The sequence below is a fragment of the Nicotiana attenuata genome, chromosome 1 (genome assembly GCF_001879085.1).
Source record: "Nicotiana attenuata strain UT chromosome 1, NIATTr2, whole genome shotgun sequence".
In the NCBI taxonomy this organism is placed as follows: Eukaryota; Viridiplantae; Streptophyta; class Magnoliopsida; order Solanales; family Solanaceae; genus Nicotiana; species Nicotiana attenuata.
The window spans coordinates 36,890,015-36,915,090 of NC_031989.1; the positions used below are offsets into that span (position 1 = coordinate 36,890,015).

A 25,076-nucleotide genomic window follows, 5' to 3' on the forward strand; every position below is an offset into this window, starting at 1 on the left:
TAACGAAGAGGGTCCCAACTTTCTTGTTTAAATTATATAAAACTTTGTCCACCTTGAATGATCTATTTCCGCTACTCGAGCGTAGATCTACTAGTAAAACTGACACACACTTTTACCATTCCAGAGATGGGAAGTTGTTCCCAGGAAATAAAATAATCAATGATAACTAAAACAAAATAGCTTGAAATGCAATTAGCTATCAGGACTAACAATCCTAATATACAAGTGAAGGAAAATGTGGTATCTGATAGCTTATATCCTCCACTTCTATAGGGAAACCAGCCATATGGAATGCAGATTAGTTCAATATTCATCATCATCATAGTGTTGATCATAGTCATATCCTCCAACATCCTCATCATAATGTACATCCTCGCCAAATGCTTCTTCGTAAGTCTCATCTACTTCCGGATCAATTTTGCTGCTCTTTACCATGTTATTATCCATTGAATCATCCACATTTCGACTTTTCTTTGGGTTCTCAAGTTTTGCCTGCATAAATAAAATGAGCATGAGTTAAAACGTATTTATGGAGACGACAGCAACAAACCATTTGTGTAATTTGCCCTTTATATGAACACACGCACATCCTGCAACTACAAAAGTTCAGAGTGCTTCAGGACTTCTCATCTAGTTCTGCTTCCTACCAGGAATTGGAGTGATTTTAAAGTATATTATTTCTCTTCCAGCTTTTCAGCCGATAGACATATATGTTGGTTACACATCTTTTTTTAAATAATACGAAAATCCAGAAGCTGAACTAAGATCGGATCCACAGATAAACTATATCTTTCTCCTTTTAAAGAAACTACAACTCAGCTTTCGTAAGAAGAACTGAACAATCTATATCTCGGGATACAAAAATTGTGAGTGTAACAGCAGAGTTTCTCACATGCAACTCCCAGTAGTCATGAAATGAGCAGCAGCAGAAACAAAAACGATGGAGAATTCTACCCAAAAAAATAAAAAAAATAAAAGAACTTGATTACCGAGAAATCTACAAAAGGCTACTGGCACAAGGTTCGATAGTGGACCTACTCCTTTAACCTTTTCCACTTAAATACCAAGCTTCTGCCTGCGGTAGGATTTGAACCCGTGATGTGCGTCTAACCCACACACCACAAGCTGCGGTCTTATCACCAAAACAAAGCCTTGGGGCGAGATTTCTACAATTTTTTGATGCAGCACAATTTATTTTTTGTTACTATTTCTTAAATATCCAATATTATGTATAGTAGTGTCTCAAACACCAGCTATCTCCATCCAACCCAAACACCAAAGATTTGGTTTATATTTTTTAATTAAGGTCAAAACTGAAGATTCTTTGAATGAAGAAAACAGTAGTCTGCCAAAGGAATTGACATCCGAGTAAAAATTAAAAGTAACAGAAGGTATAATGGAATTCTCAAGAAATTTTGGATAGGGAGAAGCACATACAGACTCATCAAAAAGCTTCTCTAGCACATCATAGTTGATCTTAGAGCTCAGCCTCTGCATACATGACATAAAGCAACATAAGATGCAAACAAAACAACCGATAAATCTGATGAATTTTGTCTCATACAAAAAGGAAGATATACCATGCAATACAAACATATAACAAAGAGGAAAATAAATGTTGAGACCGGTGGGAAGAAACTAGATCTTTTCTGTGAGCTTCACGTAATTACATATACGTGGACTTGCAAGCTCATTTGCAATCCCTAAAAAATCTCCAAATTTAGGCCAAACGTGACAGAAGTGTTGAAATTGAGCAAAACAAACACTCAACAACAACAAAAAACTGGAACATGCTGCAAATCTGCGATATCAGCAAAGCTTAAGTCCAGGAAACTTATACCTTATTAAGATGTCTAAATTTGTAATAGCAAATGGAGTGATTACAGCAAACTACAAACTCAAGAAATACCAAAAGATACTCACTTGCAAGCATCCCCAAAGTGCTTGACCCTGTATTCCCAACAACCCAAACTCTCAAGCTATGCAAGCCTACAACCAATGTGAACAAAATCCCTAGTATGTCTAGAATCGCTGTTTCTTCTGGAAGTACCTTTCTTTTGACCCATTTTTTCCGATACATTTTTTATTTTATCTTGAAAGTTAATGTTCATTTGAAGAAAAGATCAAGCCATGCATAAGCATTGAACCGATATGGAAGAAAATCCCTAGTATGTCTAGAATTGCTAATTCTTATGTAAGTACCTTTCTTTTCAGCCATCTTTTCGATGCATTTTCTATCTTATCTTGAAAGTTAATGGTCATTTGAAGAAAAAGTTTCCAACTTCCCTAACCATATATAAGCTGCAGTAACCGTATCACCTGAAAGCAGAATCCTGTGACTCACAGCATCAGATATTTCTCATTGTCTATGCTACCGTGCTTGTACATCCTATAATTCTTTCCTCCTATTTCAGAATCAATGGAAAGAGACGACGAAAAGAAGTTAAAGAATCTCAATCAGATACTTTCTTCATTACAGTTGGAGGAGACAAAGCATTGCCTAGAAGAAATGAACAAGCAAGAAAATGAGTAGAGGAAGATAAGAAACAATCAATCAACTATAACATGATCCCAAACTAGTCGAGGTCGACTATACGAACCGTCTGTAATCATTCCGCTCTATGCAGGCTCATTTCATTCCAACACTAAGTGTTTAAGAGTGCTTCTCGTTAGCATTGCATGTCTCTAGTATGGTGTGTGATTTTCCTTATATTTAAACCGAGAAATTACATTTAAGGTAAAAAAACTACAATCTGAAACTGCATATCCATACAAATTAATAAAAGATACCAAGAAACATTTGGAATTTTTGTGAATCAAACGAACAAAAGGTATGTTCCTTAAACACTAAAGCTCGTCTTTCTCACTTGTCCTGGTGAATATAACCATATTATAGAGGCTAAACATAGAGCAACAGTGAGTGACAAACTTGCATGGTTTCAGATAACAACGAAGATACTATAGTTTTTGGAGAACACTCAAGGAAAAGGTAAGGAACTCCAGAATGCAGAGATTTCTGCACCAAATATTGTAACTTCCTTTGCCTCTATATACGCACCTTTCTAGTTAACATTTGCTTCGTTGCTTCTGCAGCAGTTTGAGCAGGACCAGAATTTTTCAGTTCTGCAGCCCTTTTCTGTTGTTTTTCCTGCAGATGATAGCATTAAGCAAAGTGTAAGCTAATTCCAGGAGGCTTCTAGAGCAAGTACCATGTATAGAAATGTCACATGCTGTGCTATTCTTAATTTTTTTGATAGGTCACATGCATGTGCTGTTCTTTTGGCAAGTTAAAAGAGAACATGTAGTAGTCAGTTGGTGTTGTAAGTTTAAGCAGAGTGGATGGGGCAAGACACAGATCCCACCTACTTTGACCGGCTTGTGTAGTTTTATTTACTCGTCCTTCAATTGTAGAATTGGTATTTGATAAGATCTAATAAGAGAAGACCTAACTAGTTGGAAGATCAGCGGTATTGGGAAGAGAAGTAAAGGCGTGTGGAAGATCGCCCCACTGTGTGTATTTTGGATGATTTTTAGAGAGGAACAGATGACTATTTGAAGGAATTGGAAACTTATTATGGAGGACTAGGAGTTCCTTTGATATTTTTTTTATGCTTTAGGTGTAAATAGGATGTTAAGAGACACTTGGCTAGACATTTGTGAAGGCCAACCCTGCAGATGGAAATGTAAATTTTTAGTACCATCTTAGTGCAATAAATGATTTTATTTATTTAAAAAAATAAAATAACTTTTTTATTTAAAAGACGAGAAATATCACAACCACAGATCATTCTTGCCATTCCTTTTATATTACAGAAATGTGCATCACTAACAAAAGATCAAAACACAGAAAATTGGCAATTAACATTCACGAACTTACTAAGAAACTAGAAATATCCATTATTCTCATGCAAGAATATTGGAAAAAATCTCAAAAGTCTGACGTCCCAGGAAGCTGAATGCTTTTGTCTAACTTTAGATCAATGTACCCAAGCCTTGAGTTCTTAGAAACATAGCAGAAAATGCAAGATGTGTTTCAAATATTTTCTGAGTTTGCATATGTTAATCAAATTCTTAATAACCGTCGACATCAGCAAAGTTGCCCTTCTCTATAGTTTCTTAGTTCCTCAACTTGGAACTCTGAGAGTGGGTTGCTCAAGTGGTGAGCACCCTTCACTTCCAACCAATAGGTTGTGAGTTCGAGTCACCCCAAGAGCAAGGTGGGGAGCTCTTGGAGGGAGGGAATAAAATTAAAAAAAAAAAAAAGAAAACTCTGAGAATTAATTTTCACCAGGTACCAAACTCGAGATAAGTTCAGAGTAATACCTTTCTTGATTTTGCAACAGCAGCAGCAGCAGCAGCCGCAAGCTCCTGTGCAGCTTGCACATCCTCCGAACAGTTAGCTAAATTGAACTCCTTATCGTTCTTTGCTGCTAATTCAGCCGCTTGCTTAGCCGCTTGTTCCTATAAATATTGATCGGCAAGCTCACTCATAAGAAGAAAGGGAGAGGCAGATAAGGAAGAGAGTGCAGACTACTTTGTTATGTGATAAGAAAGATCACTGTAAAGATGGACCAAAAGGGAGCAAAAGTAAACCAAAGGACTTATCATTTAGCCGCAATCACTTTAGTAGAACAGACCAACGAATCACCAAAAATCCACCTCAAGATATTCTTAATGTATTTATAAATCCTAAGACCAGTATAAGACCTTGCGATTTACATACTGATTTTACATGGTGAATCATACAGAAGATAAACTAATTCACCTCAAGATATTCTCGGTTCATCTTTACCCAAATGATCTCCTTAAAACGCCTCTCCTCCTCATTGTGAAGATAACCATCAACCTGACAGCAATGCAGGTATAACGTAATAGCCATGACAAGTTAGTGAACCAGGAAATACATGCCCATAAATGTACAACTAATTCCATGCCAAGTAAACTGCAATTCATAGAAAAAGTTGCAGCGCATTCCATTGAAGCAGAATAGTTCTCATATATTCACTAACAAACTGCTATAAAACAGTCTTTAACGTGCAATTACTTACTTTCCAGAATCTATTACATGTTAGTTTCCATATAACAGAATGATGCTTTCTAAGCAAAGCATGAAAGCAGGGTCAGGTAGTATCCTACCGATTTGCTAAGTATCACGCGATGAGGTCTGGCAGGATGAAATCCGACGAAATAACAAAACAAAGACAAAATCACAGCATTTGCATCTAGACTGACATAGTTTTCTTATGAAAGCACTTAGGGATCAGTAACCAGTGGAGTAGCACACCTCTGCATCATCGATATCGGAAAAGTTCTCTGATTCGTCATGATCATCAGGACCCATACCATCCAAGCCATGTAATGTATCAGGAGTCGCATTATCATCAGTTTTAGCCACTGATAGTGCCCCTGCAATTGAGAGAAAAGTGACTTATTCTCTAGTCCTGATCCAGGACTCAGGACTAAGTCTCTCCAAAATTTTAGCTCTCGAAGAAAATAAACATTTACCTATTATCTCAGACCCTGATATCTGCAAATATTTACTTCCAGTCACACTCAGGGTGCTCCCTCCCTTTTCAGGCTTATCATCAACCAAAAGAAAAAAAGAGAAAATATAAATAATGCACTATTCAGAAAGCAAGAAAAGGCCGGCATATTTCCAGTAAATACCAACTAAATTCAAGAATTTGGTACTAGTGGCAGTATGGTGTTGCCTAAGGAAAGACTGCTCAAAAAGAAATCGCAGTAAATGGTGGATACTTCTTCAAAATATCATCTAAAACTAAGAATTTGGATTCTATAATTGGGTAATGAGATGTTTAGAAGTCTATTACATTCTTAGTATCTTCAGAAATCCGGAAACAAAGGAAAGTATTATGAGTCCATTGAAAGGATCTTTTGCCAAAGCACAAACGTCCACATTAGTTAGTAATTATAAAGTAGCTCTTGCAGGTTTTTATGCAACAATCATACAGTTCACTCATTCATGTGCAGCAGCTTATCTCCGGGTTACTTGTTTTTTTTTTAAATTGAAACTCATTTCAGTCTTGAGTATTATGTCAAAGATCACTCAAATGAACAATGATTATAAAGAAGATAAAATTTAGTTTAACAAAAAGTAGATCATCACCATACATGTGACTGACAGGGAATGAACCTTCATTGTCCCTTAAGAGGTGGAAAGGATGGATTAGAAAACTATTAGGAGATGCTGTAAGAAACACACAATTTTTATCTTTCTGCAGGATGTGCTTTTAAGCTCTTTTTAGCACGCCCATAATTTAGAAGTCGATCCCAAGAAAATCTAGTGTGTAAGAAGAGATCCTCTTCTCCCTACCACTTATTTTCTTATAGATGCCTATTCTTTTCTTTCAAATTTATTCTTCCATCTGGAATTCTTTTAAAACCTGAGCTGTGTCTTCTGCAGCAGTCAAAAGCTTTCTTGAAAGCACAAGATTCTACTTCCCAACTACAAGGTAATAATGCTTTGGATAAGTAACAGCTCCAATGAGTACCTCCAGATACTCGCCATCATTGTTCTCCACCTGATTGGACATAGGAATATTTGGATCCTCAGCATTTTCTTCAGCAGCTTCTTTTGCCATTAATCTTTCCCTCTCAGCGCGTTGGAAGGCTGGAGGTTCAGAACCTCCATCAAGCCCACCTGAAAGTTTTACAAACTGCAAACACAGTCATGATTTTATATATGATTTGGCAGTATTACTAAAGTTTTAAAGGTCAGGGTAGCAAGTAATTACATCAGTATAACAACTTTCACAAAGACCATGGGCAAAGGGCAGCTCAACGCTTTTCTTGTGTTCACATAGCACTTCTGTGATCCCAGATCCTTTCGACGCCGAATAAAGTTGCACGGTCAGCCTCTCTTCTTTCTCAAGCTCCTCAGCCCTTGTATTGAACTCATCAATCTGGTTGCAAGTAATTCAAGTAATACTATGAAACTCAGAAAAGAAATTTTTGGCTAACACGCCATCACAACAGAGGCAGCTTGCATCAAACTCCAACTATAATGTGTCAAGAAAAAAGGATGGAGTTAAAACTTTTTAGATCCCAGGCAAATTTGTTTGAACTGCAAATAAAAATACAACATCAAGCACATCAGGATCATAAAAAGTAGCACATCACTGGTGACGATTTCTCCATGACGTGAGCATCAAAATGCCTCGAAGCCTGAGGTGCCCAGCCCATAGGTGAGTTCTTTTAAGACCCCCACTAGTAGAACAAGAAGAGGAAAAAGAGAAAAGAAGCAAGAAGCCAAAGGCAGATGAAATTAATATCTTCTCCAGAGTGCAGCCAGTGGTTGGCTTCATGGCATAGCAAAATCTGATGACAGCAAGCACACTAGATGATTTTTTTTTTTTTGATTTGCACCGGGTGTCCGAGTCTCTATGAGCCCCGACTAATTCCGGGGGTGCACAGGCCCTCGGCAAGGAGTTTCCCGCAAGTGCACCACGGTTAATTCAGGTTTTACCCAGTCCGATGGCCCTCAGAAATTGTTTGCACCCAGTGGGTTTCGAACTTGAGACCTTGAAAGGGAGCATACCCCAAGGCTCAAGTCAATTGCCACCAGGCCAACCCCTGAGGGTTGCACACTAGATGATTTTATTTGCTCTCCTTTGTAAATAGAGGATTTTCTTATGAAGAGCATTAAGAAACATAAATATTCATTAGTAGAGGCAAAATTGTCAATCTCTCACCCAATAACGTCAGCACGCTTCTCTTCGTACGTGATTGTATATGCACAACACAAGATTTACAATATTGGTTTCAGCATTGGTAACAAATTACGTTATACACCTTATCATACCAACTTAAGATAAGAACCCAAACTCCATTATGCTTGTTCTTCCTTTGAGATGCCTGTTTTTCCTAATTATGTTTTTCAGTATTCACAATATATCCAACTGAAAGATAAAACGAAATTTGAGCATTACAGGAGTAAGCACCTCACTGTACTAAACTGCTTTTCAAGATTTTACTTTAATAGCTGGTCCCCATCCCACCAAAATTGCGCACATAACTAAATACATGCACATGAAGCTTTTCAAGTTGTGAATATTGAAGTATTAGCAATGTCCATCCTACCATCCTTGATTGTACATACCGTTAAGCTTCCAGATTCTGTGTTTTCGAATTCAATCAAACGCTTTGTCAATGTTGCTTCACAAATGCGCACGACTTTGATCTGTTGACCAAAAGAACAAAGAAAAAGTTAAAAAGGAAATATTCCTTGTAGAATAAATTAGGGAGTCGGCAACTAGTGCCGGTGTTAGTGCTATATAGGCTTGAACATGAAATAAGTCGAGAAAGTAGAACGAGAATAGTTGTCAAGTCCAATGAAAAGAAAAAGTCCAAACTTCGTGACCAAGAACAAGTAGTCCTTGAAAACTAGCTACAACACTTAAGAGTTTCTCAAAGCAATAAGAAGATTACAACATGAGCCCGTCTATAAAGAAATCTGATTTTTTTATAACCATCGGGTCCGAGCCATCCTGTGCGCACCCGACTACAAGGTGTACCTGCTATCTCCCACCAACACAGGTACCGTGGCTTGGATAGATGGAACCTAGTGTTTTTGCCTCTGGTGGAGTTTGAACCCGAGACCTCATGGTTCTCAATCCACTTCATTGACCACTAGACACACCATTGAGTGCAAGAAATCCAATTGTTTTAATAAGTAAATCTGAAATTTCCATCAAAATTAAGAAAATCTAGAAAGACCACTTACAATTTCTGATTTAGTACAACTCAGTCCATATGAAAGAGCAGAGATGTACAGTGCAGCTCCACATACCCCACTCGGCTTTCTCCCTGTCTATAGAACATTTATAGATTAGAGCAAAAATGTAGGTGATTTTTATCTTTGATAAGAAAATGAACCTTAGGTCCAACTCAACCCCAAATGCTAGCTGTGAGGTGAGAATTGCCTAGGACCATATAAGGGACAACAGACCACTCTATCAAGTCTCAACTAATGCGGGACAACCTAAACCCCTCCCAGCACACCCAAACCTAGTTAACTGGAGCATGGACAACGTAGGCCCAACACTAGGTAAACCAATAGAGATGTGTCTGGCTCTGATACCATGACAAGAAAATGGACATTGGACCTAACTCTAACCCTAAAAGCTTAACTTTTATGAGGTGAAGATTGCCCAAGATCATATAAGACATCCTATTCTCTCAACTAAAGTGGGACAATCAAATATCTAGTTCCTCAACAATAATCCAGTAACTTTCGACCACATAAATTGTACCCACAGAAAAATGATACAACCTGCATCCAATCTCGCTTCATGCTGGCCACAATGTGAAGTGCAGTTCTAGAAATATTTGGCTTCCTTCCCCCAAATAAACCTACATTATAGATGATAGTCTTCACTGGTGAACTGCGGAAGCTAACAGAAATCTTATATTGCTGAAAGTATAAAAACAAAGAGTGAAAGGAAAGGAAATCGTAGAGCTAAAGGCAACATAGTAAGTAAGGTTAATTGCACAGATGCCCAGCAGGTACAACAAATAAATTTCGGGATGGAACGGGTCTTCTGCACATACCAATAAAACCAGGAACCACCCACTACTGTGGAGGAAAAAATGAGCTAACATGTACTTTACGCATTCAACAACATACCACATCAAAGATAAAAAAGAGAGATAAAATGAGGTTTGGCTCGTCCTTATTTTTGATATCTTGCTATACCTCATGTCAAAGCTCCAACCTTGTGTTTCTTCCTTTTTTCCTTAATAAGAAAAGAAATACGTAGATTTTATTGATGCAAAAACAGCACTAAGATGGTGCTGAGAATTATGCAACTGACTACCTTCAAGTCCTCCATTAAATTGTAAGAACTAATAAAATCTAAGAGTGAGTCAGCTGATCAGAAAACATCTATGAATGTGTCTACATCATTTACATATTCTAACCTACGCCAACAGGCTAGCAAAAATATCGATCAAGTCTAAGAATAAGATTCAGCCTTTCCCTGAGATCTTTGGCTATCAAAGTCAAGCTGAATGGTCTCCATAGTCTCTTGACATCTTTGTTCAGCCCCTTCCTTGATCAGCAGTTGAGAATATCCCTTGTAGCATTTGACAGAGCCCATACTACTCCAAAATGTTCAAAAACCTAGTCCAAAGCTTAGAAGTTATAGAGCAAGAGTAAGAATAAGTGACTGTTGTCTCCTTTCTCCTTTGGCAAATATAACATATGTTGTACATGACATAAACTCGTTATTGCGGGTTATTTTGTGTTAAACTAGCCTCAGAAGCTGCCAAACAGGTAAAACAAGCAACCTTGTATCATACTCTAGTTCTCCAGATAAAATTCCATATGTGTAGTTTCTTTGACCACCTATAAAAGATAGAGAAATGTAGCATAATATTTTACTCGAAGCTGTCCACTGAAGTAAATCTGGATACCGAGGATTTTGAGAAATTTTCAAAGGATTCAGCTGCAGAGTTCTTTCCAACTCACAATCAGTTTTAAACAGCAATCTGGTACTCATCCAGGACTTGCGCTCACACGTGGGAGGTGCTTGTCTCTCAAGCTCCCGGCACAAGTGCTCGACTCTACACCCCACGCACGCCTAACGCCCAAGATTGTGCATCATCTTTTACGCTAATCATGTGCAAATTTTCTAATTGGCAGAATCGACTCTCATTCTTTAATTAACTCCTTTATTCCTTAAAAGTCCTCCTATCTATCTCAAATATGAAGTATTAGAACACCGTAACTCAAAGTCGAGCCCCAAGATCACATACTATGATTGGTAACATCGTGTGGATGAGCTTTATTCGAACATTTCTCAAGGGAAATACATAGTCAAACATCATGTCTTCACTTGCCATAGGTTTTCAGGCATTAGTTCTCTATTTCTCATAATTTTATTTTTTTATTCCCCAAGAGAGAAAGTTTCAAGTACCTAGGGTCAATTATCCAAGGAGATGGGGAGATCGACAAGGATGTCACGCACCGTATTGGGGTGGGACGGATGAAATGGTGGTTAGCGTCTGGAGTCCTGTGTGACAAGAATGTGCCACCGAAACTTACAGGTAAGTTCTACAGAGCGGTGGTTAGACCGGCTATGTTGTATGGGGCTGAGTATTGGCCAGTCAAGAATTCACATATCCAGAAGATGAAAATAGCCGAAAAGAGGACGTTGAGATGGATGTGCGGGCATACTAGACTGGATAAGATTAGGAATGAAGATATTCGGGAGAGGGTGGGCGTTGCTCCCACGGACGACAAGATGCGGGAATCGAGCCTTAGATGGTTCGGGCACGTGCGGAGGAGAAGCCTAGATGCCTTGGTTAGGAGGTGTGAGTGGTTGGATTTGGCAGGTACGAGAAGAGGTAGAGGGCGGCCTAAGAAGTATTGGGGCGAGATGATCAGGCAGGACATGGCGTGGCTTCACATTTTCGAGGACATCGCTCTTGATAAGAACGTGTGGAGGTCGAGCATTAGGGTTGTAGACTAGGGGGTAGTCGAACGTTTTTCCCTCTTTGTACCGGATAGTCTGATATAGTTTTGTCTAGGAATGCTAGCAGTTTATGTTGTGCTCACACTATCTATTTATTTTTTTTGTTTTGCATAGTATTGTGTTATTGCCATTCCACTTATTTGCTGTTTCTTACGACGCTGTTATTATTTTCTGGTTTCTTTTGTTGTTACAGATCTATTTTTTTATTCTTTTCTGATATTATTGTCTCTTCTGTTGAGCCGAGGGTATTCCGGTAACAGCCTCTCTACCCTTCCGGGGTAGGGGTAAGGTTTGCGTACATTCTACCCTCCCCAAACCCCACTAATGGGATATTACTGAGTTGTGCTGTTGTATTCTCTTCCATTTGGAGATATGCTGTTATTTTTGTGTACCTTGGTGAGATAATCCAAGGACTCGTTTCATTTGATGTATTAGAGAAGTAATCTTGGTGTAAATTTTGATATATGTTATCCGGTGTTTGGTTTATATTTAAATCCTGCATAGCCAATCCTAGGATACACCAATTGGTGTATCATGTTGTACCTAATATAACATGAAATACACTACATGGATAATTAATACATGGATTAAACACCGAAAAGAAAACTACCCTTTATCATTTCCTCAAACCCATCGTAACACCCTTTCAAGTTTCAATTTTATTAAGTTTGAAAAATAAACTCATATTTTAAATTTTACCGTATATCCCATTTTTGGTACAAAGAATCAAGCGCCCAATAAAAGTAATTTTGCATTACAATCTCTGCATAACTAATTTCTAAATTAAACAACTCCTAATTGTTTAACTATTAGTAATTATTAAGGGGTATTGGCCTCAATCTTGTGAATATGTATATTCTCCTAAGACATTACTGATCTCACAACAAATAGTTAAGAACATTACGATGTACTCTTACCAACTCTGACATAAAACCCATTAATTTTCCATACAGGCCATACCAATTATGAAACCCCACACATCTAAGAAGCCTAAAACCGAATGTCTTCATGGTTATAATCTTTATTAGTATGGGTTTGATTTGAGTCTACCAACAAGAAGCACTAATTTTTTTATATGAATTAATGATGCTAACTCTGCCCAGACCACAACACAAATAGCTCTAGTCTACAGCAGGAGCCAGCAACAAATGAGTCATCTAACAGAGAAGAGGTTTTGCAGAAGGTGACATGAACAGAACTGGTTTCCCCACCAAAGTGCTAAAGGACAGTATCCTGGATGCTTCTGTGATGGTTTGCGGAAGATCAGCAAGGCTTTCCAAGGCCAAACGATAAACCTCAACTGCATTAAAGTGCATTTCTCGCCCACATATCAACTAGTGATGCGTTTTCCATTCAGCGCTCCTCGCTATACCGATCTAGAACCTATTAGTGCTATTCTAAAATCTTTTTGCTCTTCTATTTAATAGAAAGAGATTCTGATATATAAATGATGCTACAAAGTTGGCTCAAAGATGAGAGGAAGAAAAAGATGCAACCAGGATCCATCCAATAAGCATCCATATTGAATTAACTTGCCAGAGGCCCAGAACGATGGGCACAATATCATGCTTGCAGAATAAAATCCTTATGAATCAAGATCCTTGAACTTTTCAATCCGAAACGTAATCAGGAAACCAAAGGGGAAATTGAAAAAATATATACAAACTCCACCATAAAGTTAGTACCTGGGACAAGGTGGTCAAGAAAGAAGCAAGATTAAAGCTAATCAGCAAATCAAATCTTGATAAATACTTACGATCAGTGAATCGATGAATGAAAAGGCTAGGATCCACAGGTTTTTGAACAATTGGGTGATTTTCAAGGCTTAGAAGCTTGCAAAGCTGTAAGAACACAGCCCCTAAAATATACCTGCATTTTAATAAGAAAACAGGTTGAACAGGCTTCAATTACCATAATAAAGATAGATATTAGGTAATTGTTTTCCCAATTGTCCAACTGTAGGTATAACCTTTCATGTATGACCAAAAGACAATAGGACTTAGGATACTGTTCTAGATTTGTAAGAAAACCTCCAAAATTGGCCAATAAAGATTAACAATTTGTGAAGTCATTAATGTGCAAAGGGTCACCTAGATTTTTCTGATAGGTAAAGGAAACTTATTGAAATAGAGAGAAGAGACACTGCAAGTAGAGATGGCAAGTGGTGCGGGGCGGGTTCTACCTTAACCCGCAAAATTTCAAACCGCCCCGACCCGACCCGCATTGCATTTTCACCCGCATCCACGCCCGCATTATCCGCCCCGCAAAATTTTCCTCTTCTTTTTTTTTTTTCCTTCCCAATTTGTCTTATTTTTATTTTTGTCTTTTCAATTATGTTTATATATGTCATTGCTAATGTAAAAGTTTCCATCAGAATCCAGTGGCAAACCAAGGAAGTTATATTTTGAATAGCCATAACTTGGGAATACCTATAAATCCTACCAAATGCTATTAGTATGCCATTCTAATATATAATTCAGATTGTACAATGTAATGAGACCATATACATGAACTTAGCTTAAAACAAATTAACTATATAGTTAAAAGAGAGACTTTAGAGCAGTAAATAAAATATAAAACAAGTTTTTCTTCCCAGTGATGCAATTAGCAGAAGCATTGATATTTACAACCAACTGAATAGACGTCTACTATGAATCAATTCAAAAAACTAAATCAATTTGACACACAATAATCCAATTCATAAGAGAACAGAATTATAAGTCCAAAACTGGAAAACAAATATTTCTTGGTTGAGTATTAGTGATCGATAGCTGAAAAGTTGTACTGATTTGAAAATATTAAATCTTAACCCGTACCCGCACCACACCCGCAAAAAACTGAATTTGTTTTTATGTTGACCCGCCCTGCTCCGCTCCGCCCCGCCCTGCCCCGCCCCATTGCCATCCCTAACTGCAGCAGAAGAAAAACAGTCCTCAAATACAAAAGCCTAATATAACCAAAGAAGATATTCTCTTCAGTCAAACTGAAGATTAATCAAGAGTAGACCGGTAGTAAAGCATATAACTCAGTAACTTCCTCAAAAGCCAATTCCACTGCTGTCCTATATTTTCTTCCCACTAAAAAGAAGATATTAAGCTCCTTTATCTTTCTCAAACCCAAGACTGAATATACTTCACATAAGGCTGCTTTAGTTTCTTTTTCTTTTTTGAGAAAGTAAGACTACTTTAATGTCTAGCTCAACATGAAGCAAGATTTGTGTAATTTACTCTGACTGCACATGACTCACACATGAGATCTAGTTCACAATATAGACAAGAAGGAGCTAAGGGGTAAATAGAATATCATAATACTGAACACGATAATAAGAATTGCTAGCCAAAAGGGCAACCATTAAGTTCTTGCTCAAGATTATTGATCCAAAGTGTGATATCAAAAGAAAGCGAAGCTTACGTACACATTTATCCTCAAGTACTCAGAAAAGTCAATGAGTAGGAATGGCTTTTTGTTCTCCCTGCAAGAATAAACATAAAGAAACCCCACTTCGTCACTAGAAAGTAGCATGGGCCAAGAAAAATTACAATAAAAGATTGAATCAAAATGATACTGTCCTTTGTTACTCTTTCTATCTACGTACTAACGACAACTTTGTTGCTTTGGCATCCTTCCATGCTGCATAATATAGTTGATAGTTTCATGCACTATTAACCAGGTCAAGCTTTATAAAGTATCAGTTCTTTTACTTAGCCACCTTATTAATTAGGGCTTCTTACACTTTTAGCTCGCGCTAGAAACTATTTACATTCGGTAGCCGAAAAAGTGTATAAAATTTGTATATAACATACAAAATGTATATATATACAAAACAAAATATACATTTTTTCGGCTATTATTTTAAGGTACAGTGTCATTTTCCCTATTAACAATTAGGTACTATCAGCACAGGATTCAGGTCAACACTTGAGCATAAATTTTCTTGGTTAAGTACACAGAATACATAATTGTATGCAGACAACATAGAACTGATATTAGCTAATTGTGTTCCTTCAAATTTTCATAAATTCAGACAGGTGCCTTACCAAATTTAACAGTATTTTACTGCCCCAAACAACTAGATATTAAAGCGGTAATACTACGATAAGGAAAGTAGATATAACAAATATCATAAAGCAAAAATAATTCCACTTTCTCTAGTATGCAGATGTTATTTTTTCAACTATACAAGTGTAACTATGCAAACTTAAAGCGCAGGTAAATTGGGAGACATAATGATAACTTGGTCTCCTTTTTGTCTTCCACCTTTCTTTTTATCAACTGATTAAGCCAGTCCGGCACGCTTTTTTAGTGTCCAAAACCTCAATTTCAAACAAAAACACAAAAAATAAAAGAGAACGACATCTGATTCTATAGCTCAAGAAAGCTAAACACTTCAAAAGACAAAAGAGTATTTCAATGTGCAGATCTGGAACACTGTCAAAATGAATGGCTAGGTTACTTAACTTTCAGTCATTTTTATTTGTTATAAATTATATTCAAACAATTAATGATACTTATTGTAAAACAAACAAAAAAACTCAATTTTCCCACTTCTTTTTTCCCTTAGGGAACAAAAGATATGTTGAAAAAGAATATCATAAAACACAATCTCTCACCTGCATGCAATGTAAAGACACGCAGCCTCAACTTGCTCTTTCCTACGCCCCCTTGTGAAATTCCTCTCAACTGCTATCTGAAGTTACAGATTCAGCCATAGAATGATATATATGCTAGTAAGGTATAATCTAAGCATAATGAATCATACCGTATAGAAGGCCAAAGCTGGACGAGCTATTGAATCACCACCATCAATTCCTAATGCATAAGCCATACCCTCTATATCACTATATGCTGCAGGAAGGGGGAAACAAATAAATGTATCAGCAAAAACTACATAACTTATGCACCTCTAAGTATAGTGTTCCGCAAATCATACTAACCAGATTAATCTATACAACAAACCTTGTCAGTGTATTGCTAGAATAGCTACATAAATTAGCAACTCTAAGTGCAGGTCCCATTAACAAAACCTCTTTCTTGACATATCAGTATACCAGGACAGTGTTGCCACCAATCAACAAGAACAAAACACTTACTATTCACATATTCTTTCAAAATTATCATTTGGGGCTCATCTCTGAACCTTAAAGATGATCAGAAACAAGGACCTTTGACCACGGAATATTAATATATCCTCCACATAAATGTTTGGGTAGGTACATTTCCTGGAACTTATCTTGTAGATGAAAGGTTATTTAGCATTAACTTGATAAATAGATGAAAAGTTGTTGAGCTGTGCAGTTAGTTGATTTTGAGACAAAATTAGAGTGTTTCTCTACTGCAAGACTTACAAAAATTGTTACACCAGAATGCCTATATTGGAAATGGACAGCACAATCACCCGTATTTCAAGAAACTAAAATTCAAAATCTCACATTAGACAAAAATACCAACTAAACCATGAATATAACATTTACGATATAAGTTATGTAGACCAACTTTGATGCAAAGCAGATGCAAATGTAGTGTAGAAAGACACAACTTCTGTTGAAAATCGAGAACCAAATTTTCTCATTTCCCTAATAGAAGCAAAGAGCTTGTTAATCATTCAGCTGGAAAAAGAAAGATAGAAATCAAAGTACCAAACAAATAGGTAGACCGAGTATAAAGTCAGTGTGAGGAAACAAGAATTAGAGGTACATGAATACCTTCGTTAAGTGTTCTTTCACGTGAAGCTGAATAATCACTTTTGACCGTCCTCACAAAGTTCCCTGACAATTGGCTCTGCAAATGGTTTAAGTTAGACTTGATGGTATACAAATTGAAAAATGTAGCTTACAAGTCACCACATATATGATATAACTGCTCCTTTTCCTTGTTTTCATTTTAGTACTATGTATCTCCTCAATTGGGTATGTATATTTGAATTAGAAAAAATGGAATAGTTGATGAAAGTAAGGAACTACATCAATATTACATGCAAGGAGGTCATTTTTCACACTAAAACATACAGGCATCGTGGTGTTATACAACTAGCTTCTATTCCCTCTTCCAACTTCTCCACCTTCCCCCAAAACACACGTTTGGGATGGGAGTCCATTTTTCTCTCCACTGAAGCATTTTAGACATCAGAGTTTTTCTTAATCTTTTTTTCGGATATTTTAACCCCATAACAAAACTTCCTACCAAAAAACCAAATAGTGGTTTTTCCACTTTGCTCTCTTGGTAACTCAAACCCAACCTCATGAGGAGGAGATTGGCCTTTTATACAAGGCTGTCCATCCCTTCTCACATCACGATCCTGTTATTAAAGAACTCTATACAAAACATGTTCCTATCACGTGTATTTTCTTCAAGTTCCACCAACCGCATAATGAGGTACAACTTTTCAACAACAGAAGTAAGCATATTTAAACAGTTGAGTAAACATATAAACTTGCCAGCTAAGTTGCTCGGACACGGTGTGGGTGTCCGACCGGGTGCGGGTCTAGAGGTCGGATCCTTCATGATGTAAATTCTAATATTCGGGGGATACGGATCCTAGTATAGATACGGGTGGGGGGATCCGGCTAAAAATAATTCAAAAATATAAAAATATCTCTAAATTATGAGAAATTCTGTGGAATAGTTATGTATAGCTTGTAAAGTGTGAATTTCTTTTTTTATTCTCAAGTTGTAGATAAGTAAAGAATTGATTTCCTAGATAAGGTATGCTATTTTCTTCAAATTTACCCTAGTTTTGGTTCTGTTTTCGGGAATCAAATTGTATAGCTTGCCAGATGTATGTAATAAAGGCAGTGAAGAAACTAGATTTCTTTATTTTATTGTCAGGAGTGAGGAAAACAGGTTTCTTGTATTGTCTAATTTCTAGAGTCTCACACATACTTTCAGATCATTTGATCTTTAAGGTATTTGCTTTTATAATGATGGTATCTGACCAACTTGCACGCACCTCGACTATTTCACCGGGCACATGTTACCTCCCACCCGCACAAGTACCGAGTAACTTTGCCCACCAAGACTTAGGCAGATGGGAACAAATCATCTAGGGTATTTTATCTCTGTTGGGATTTGGACCCTAGTATCCCATGGTTTTGACCCACTTATTGACCGCTAGGTCATACCTTTAGATATGCTAGGCATCTGACGATAACAACCCAGCAAGTTTTCAGCAATGACATACTTATAAAAAAAAAAAAAAGTTATCAGCAATCACATGTTCCTCATTTTTTAAAATGAAATTTTCTTAACTTTCTTAGTGCTGCTCCCACTGCACCTTGAGAAATCCTTTTTAACAATTAATAATAATGGCATAAAGCCAGATTAAGCACACCTCCCAAACTAGATAGGATTGAATCTGAAGGGGACAAAAACGAACTGTGTCTAAGATATATCAACCCCATATGCATCGAGAAAGAATATGAAACAAAGAACTAACCTGTCCAGCAGCATTCTTAACAAAAGTGGGCTCACTTGAAAAATTATCTTCATCAAGAACTCTTCCACAGAAGGAACAACATCTGTAATGTAACAGAATGAAGTATCTTAGAACGAAACATATATATACAAATGAAGCATCTTAGAATGAATGAACTATTTACATATACAATGAAATGAACGACAGTATTATAAAGAAGAAGAAAGAACAACACCGTAGGAGACGAAGACTCACATTTTACCATCCACATTGTTGGATTGCCTGTTCTCTGCACAATAACCACACCAAACCATGCTCGAAGTAACCTGAATCAACTCACAGAATACATCACCTTGTAAAATTTGTTGAAAGTCGCCATAGAATTCTAACTATAATGATCAGCTTCATGCATATTTAGCAAAGGAATTCCACGCAGAATGATTAGTTTTTATTAAAAACAAGAAATTGTGAATTTATTCAATGGACGCGAAGGTGGATAGGAATTCTTTTTGATGAAGTAAGTGGTATTATAAATGGCATCAAGTAGATGCATAATAGCAAAAGTACAAAAGTGAGAGCTTGTTAGCTCTGATATGAGGGTGGATAGGAATTCTTTATTTGTAACAATCAGCTACATGCTGGTAGTTGACAATCCTAACTCATCTGATTTAAACCTTCCTAATTCGTTAGTACGTTAGTTACACTTGAATCAGAGTCAAAAATGTAGATTGACAAATCTCCGTGGCACTCATTAGGGAATGGATTAAACATGGCTGTTTTATCAACATCCAGTCGACTTAAAAGAACGAGATCAAATGACGAAACGTCAAGGCAGCTAACTATTATTAATTCATTTTACACTGCAAATTCCATAACCATCCAATGAGGTACCTAAAGATCCAAGTTTACAATTATTAAGAGCACTTCATATCTTTTAATAAATTCAGAGTCCAGAACAACATGACCACTCAGTGGAACTTCTGTAACTTATTGTGAATTGTGGGAGAAAAAAGAAATTTTCCTGGGCAAGAAATGAAAGGAAAAAAAAACTGAGATTTTAAAAAAAGGAGTAAATTATCAGTGACAAGATATCAAGGAGAGGTAATTATTAGTTCATCCACTACAAGTTCCATAAGAATCCAACGAGGTATAAAAAAAAACCTAAAAAAAAGAGGATTAAGTTTATACAGGTACCTACAACAATTCAAAGGTACCTTGATAGAATTCTGAGATGGTTACTTTTCCTCGCTATGGGTGTGAGAGAGAAAGCTTAGGGTTTTAGCAATTTTATGACCACTTCCTCAATTCCTCCGTTTTTAGGGGGACTATACAAATAACGTTCTTTAGGCGACGGGGTAAAAGCTGAATTAATGGTTCTAAGAGACTCGGACACCCGGTGCAAATCAAAAAAAATAACGGTCTTTAGGCGGGTCGAATTTCCTATTTGCTCAATCCACTCTCTAGTTTACTCTTTGCTATGAATTATGATACTACACAAAAGAAACTTATTTATTTAATTTGGCGCACACTTGTGTTGGGTGTCGGTGTGTATAATTAAAAAATTGTAAAGTTCGATTAAAATTAAGTTATCAATTGATAGAAAATTTATATAATATATAATTCAATTAATCACTAAGTTGGAATAATGATCATATTGCACAAATTTCCACCTTTTATTAACTTTTCTCTTAAAAAGAAAAATAATTTTTATATTTCAAGAAAATGTTAATAGAATATTCTCCACCGTGAGTGGACGCTCAATCTTATTTATAAATAATTATATTTTCTAAATGAGTACTAATTTTCCATATTTGCAGTCTCTCAACTTATTTGATATGTTAGATTTCAGTATCTTAAGGTAAAGATTTTCTTCTTTTCTCGAGCACTTTTCTATTAAAAACGTAAACCTGGTTACAGTTAACTTAGTTTTAGGCATGAAAATATTATCAATTATGAAGCATTACAATTTTTTCAAGCAACACTTATAAAATACTGACAAGCAAAAGTCGGAAAAATTAGCCTTGTATTACGAATAAACAAATAAATTGACGCATATGTGGTCTCATTTTTTGCACAATGTTAATCACGTTACACGAAATGTTTAACATTAACGCCAGAGATCAAGGGGTCTCGTTTTCAAATCTTACATTCATTTTTGCCTAACTAGTATGTGCGTTCTCACTCTTCTTCCTTTCTCCCTCAAGTAGGGTTGATATCGCAACTCCCTCTCATGAGGCAAAGTGAAGGTGAAAATACTCTCTTAATGAAACCAATGGACTTATCAATCATCGCGTACAAATTCTTAAGTTGGTTGAATTATTCAAGGAGTGGAATATAGCTTCCAAAGTTACTCTTTTTCAATAATCTAGTATTTGACTAACAACCTGAAAGTGTTCGATCAACATATGTTATATATTATTAAAATAAGCTCTGGGGTTCTTAAGACAACTTTTAGTAATGTAGTTAGCAAGTGAAAAATAGTATATAAAGAAGAAAAGAAAGAGATGTTCTATACTACCACTACAACAACAATAACAACCAGTGAAATCTCACAAGTGGGGACTAAGGGGATGTATACGCAGATCTTATCCCTACTCCGTAGGAGTAGAGAGGCTGTTTTACGATGGACCCTCGGCACAATAAGATGAAACGAGACAATGTAGCAATAACAGCAAAGGAATCCAGAAAGATAACCCCAACAACGTAACAACCAAAAAATAGAGAGACAAGTAATAACCCTAAGCAATAATAATGGAACAGTAACACAGACGCGATGGAATACTAAGGACACGGCAAGAGCCACTAACATCCTAGGACAAAACACTTCCAGACTATCTTCTTACAACCTAACCGACAACCCTAGTGAAATACTAAGGACACAACTGGAGCCACTAGCTGCCAAAAACAGAACACTATCAGACTAACCTCCTATCTCCTAGCCTACAACCCTAATGCTCGACCTCCACAACTTCCTATCAAGGGAAGTGTCTTCGAAAATCTGTAGCCACACCATGTCCTGCCTGACCACCTCTCCCAAATATTTCTTAGGTCGCCCTCTACCTCACCTCATATCCGTCAAGGCCAGCCGCTCACAACTCCTTACCGGGGCATCCAGGCTTCTCCTCAACATGTGCCCAATACTCAAATAAAGAATATTACTTATAACTGGGGAAAAAAGGCTGGTCCAGAATATTTGAAAGTATTTGGAAGAACTGTTTGAAAAGCATAGAGTTGGGACAAAAGTGCAGGAACGAGAGGTCAAGTAATCGAACAGGATCGTCCATAAATCATGACACGAGTTATAACTCTGCCAAAACACCCTGTTGAAACAGTAAATCTTACACCAGGAATTATCATATCAACATTACTGCACAAGAAAAAGGATTTGAAAGAGAAAACTCTAAATCAAATTTTACACAATTCTTCACTGCACGTAGTCAATACCAAAATTAAAACAATATTAAGATTTACGAGAAGGAAAACAAAGTTTTTCCAACTAATGCAAAACCACAAGCAACCATTACTAGTATTCATTCATAAATAAAATAAAGCCACTTACACATCTCGTGCTATTCTGGATAACTAATAAAACACTGAATATAGTGCAAACAACTTACTGTAAATTTTCTGCTGTTAGCAACTTTATTTAAGAGGGTAGAAGCTGAAGAACTATTGTAAAGAAAACTTTTTCCTACTGTAAATTCCAGAGAATGGTTTCAGACATACCAAACAAGCCAACAACAAATGATGTTCAAATTAAATCATAATGAAAGAGCACATCAGCAAACAATCGTGCAGCTTTTCTACAGCACCTAGTGCCCAACACATAAGCATGCAAAGCTAGGAAACATGAAACCCTTTCAACTTCAACTTGATTAAGATAGAAGTAAGATCTGGACATGTCATGTTGGGAAAATTGTTCCAATCCTTAGGATAAATCAAAATTTTCAAACACAGTACAAATTACACCTCTTTAATAGCAAAATCAAGATTCAACTTCACTTCCTTAAAAATTCAATAAGCAGCTAAATGACTCTAACTCTCTGTCTGCTCCCTAAGCCTTCGAATAGTGCTCCTTACGGTAACAGCGCTAGCAGTGCTGGAAGAAAGGAGAAAAAAATTAGTACTTCAAGCACAGATTAAGAAAGAGAACAGCAAGAGTCCAGATGATAATTACTTCAGTGTATAAGCACCGCCAGCTTTCACTTTGCCGCAGTCTTTGCAACCCCAAATTCCAACAGCTTTCCTCTTGACGGCATACTACAACATAAGAACATAGAGACATTATTATTGATGTAATTATGAATTCGTGCTCTAAAGCAAACAATCATATAAAAACACATGGGAATTGTACCTTTCCGCAGAACTCACAGAAGTATTTGCTGTGCTGACTGACCTCCATCTTCTTGATCTGCTTCCTCAAACTGGCACCATAACGGGTACCTATAAGAGAAAGAGGAGGTTATTCAAAGATTTCATTAGACAAACCAACAAACAAATATGCACCTCCCCTTAACTTGTTGTTGGGGGGGGGGGGGGGGGGCTTAGAGGATACCTCTAGCAGTACCATAGCAAATAACAAACAAAATCATAACCAGCAATGAAGTAACGGACACTATGTTTCACTAATATAACTGTGGTTGTTATACTAAACGTTTTAGCAAATCATTATCACAATTTTTTTGGGAGAAAAGCATTTAAATTAACTTTAAGCTGCAAATCCAAATGTAGTTCATTTTTTCCTCTTAAGGCATGAAATCTTCTAGAATACACTACTTCACCATTAAAATACAAAAGTAACACAAATCATAGTAGCATTTTAGACACGTACCATACTTCCCGACGATACCAGCCTTCTTGGTTCTCTTGGTCTGTGTCGAAATAAAAGTACAGTTTAACAAGCATGTCAAGCTAAAATGATAATATAAAAGGTTATGAAAAAGTTTGAGAAATATCCATGCAGCCAAACAAGAAAAGATAAGAGATCAGATTACACCAAAGAATCAATACATCACCAACCCAAAACAGTTAGACAGCTATATACTTGATCCTATTCAGGCAACCATTAAGTATGAGTCAGCAAGATGTAGCTATGCAACAGTGGATTCACGCAAACCCATTGCCTTAGGCTCAAACTGTAATGTGGATGTGTATATATTTAGTCAAAAATATTTTAAATGCATAATAGTAGGTTTTAGATTCTAGAATGTAAAGGCAGAGAATGTTAGCCATGTCAACAAAATCACAAGAGTCTCCTTACCTATAAGAAAAATCATAAGTCTCCTTACCCATTACATGTTCTAGACCTAGCTATGCATGTAATAACCAGCTAATGGAGTGATACAGTGGAAGAACATTAGCACCCATTTTTATATGGTTGAACACCAAACACAAAAGAAAGGCTCATATAATAAGCTTAAAACCTCCAACTTAGCTACCTTAGCACTTCAGCTGGTACACACACTGAGAGACACAGAGACACCAACAAAATTATTTAACCAAACATTTCATCTAATTGAGGATTAATTCGACACTTCACCCAGGAACTGCATTGCCATTAAAACGATACAAGATGAAATCCGACAAATTGCATTCAACAATTACATCGTATATTTATTCAAATTGCAAACAACTGAATATCCAAAAAAGTAATGCTCGTCTGGTTTAACAGTAAAGAGTACCATTTTGGCGAGCTACAGAAGCACCCTGAGACCTGATGGAAGAGAAAAGAAGCCGCGGCTGCTGCAATAAAACCCTAGATTGCGAAGAATCAGCTATGCTTTGGTGCTTTTATATCAGTGGCCCGATTCGAGTCTCTTTCAATTGATCCTAACATGGATTTTGCCCTACAGCCCAGTAGGGAGTTTTCTCTCGATTACAGGCCCATTTAGCTATTGATCTTCTTGGACAAGTTTCGTGAAAGAACATTTTTATGGCCTTTTTGGACAAGTTTATTGGGGGCATTTGCATCTATACCCGCTTTTTGACTCATGTTTTAACTTGTACCCACTTTGCAAAAAAAATCACAACCGTACCCACTTTTTCGCGTAACTTCAGCATACGGGGATGAAGTAGCAAAGGCAATCACGCAAACTTCAGCATTCCAGTAGACAGGCCTGAAGTAGCAAAAATTGTTGAACCAAGTGTGCTGGAGTTTTTGTTTGTAATTG

At 36.9% G+C, this 25,076-nt stretch overlaps 2 protein-coding genes across 6 annotated transcripts; both read right to left on the reverse strand.

Annotated features, from left to right (window-relative positions):
• On the reverse strand, positions 1–20,244 carry LOC109224736 (transcription factor IIIB 70 kDa subunit-like). 5 transcript variants are annotated; one of them, XM_019389263.1, is made up of 20 exons: positions 20,105–20,242; positions 19,162–19,232; positions 18,928–19,009; positions 17,198–17,273; positions 16,255–16,340; positions 16,106–16,182; positions 14,911–14,967; positions 13,252–13,364; positions 9,293–9,372; positions 8,744–8,830; positions 8,120–8,200; positions 6,756–6,923; positions 6,513–6,677; positions 5,506–5,578; positions 5,285–5,406; positions 4,766–4,846; positions 4,324–4,461; positions 3,059–3,148; positions 1,438–1,491; positions 1–492 (listed from the first exon to the last, which is right to left on the reverse strand). In XM_019389263.1, the coding sequence occupies exons 2-20, from the start codon at positions 19,218–19,220 to the stop codon at positions 304–306; spliced, it is 1,878 nt and encodes a 625-aa protein (XP_019244808.1). In that variant the 5' UTR covers positions 19,221–19,232; positions 20,105–20,242; the 3' UTR covers positions 1–303. The 5 variants fall into 5 exon arrangements, with proteins under 5 accessions (XP_019244808.1, XP_019244812.1, XP_019244807.1 ...); XM_019389267.1 differs by having other exon boundaries at positions 20,101–20,242; XM_019389262.1 differs by having other exon boundaries at positions 20,121–20,241.
• On the reverse strand, positions 22,750–24,695 carry LOC109224773 (60S ribosomal protein L37a). The gene is made up of 5 exons (XM_019389295.1): positions 24,588–24,695; positions 23,738–23,777; positions 23,261–23,349; positions 23,084–23,166; positions 22,750–23,005 (listed from the first exon to the last, which is right to left on the reverse strand). The coding sequence occupies exons 1-5, from the start codon at positions 24,588–24,590 to the stop codon at positions 22,942–22,944; spliced, it is 279 nt and encodes a 92-aa protein (XP_019244840.1). The 5' UTR covers positions 24,591–24,695; the 3' UTR covers positions 22,750–22,941.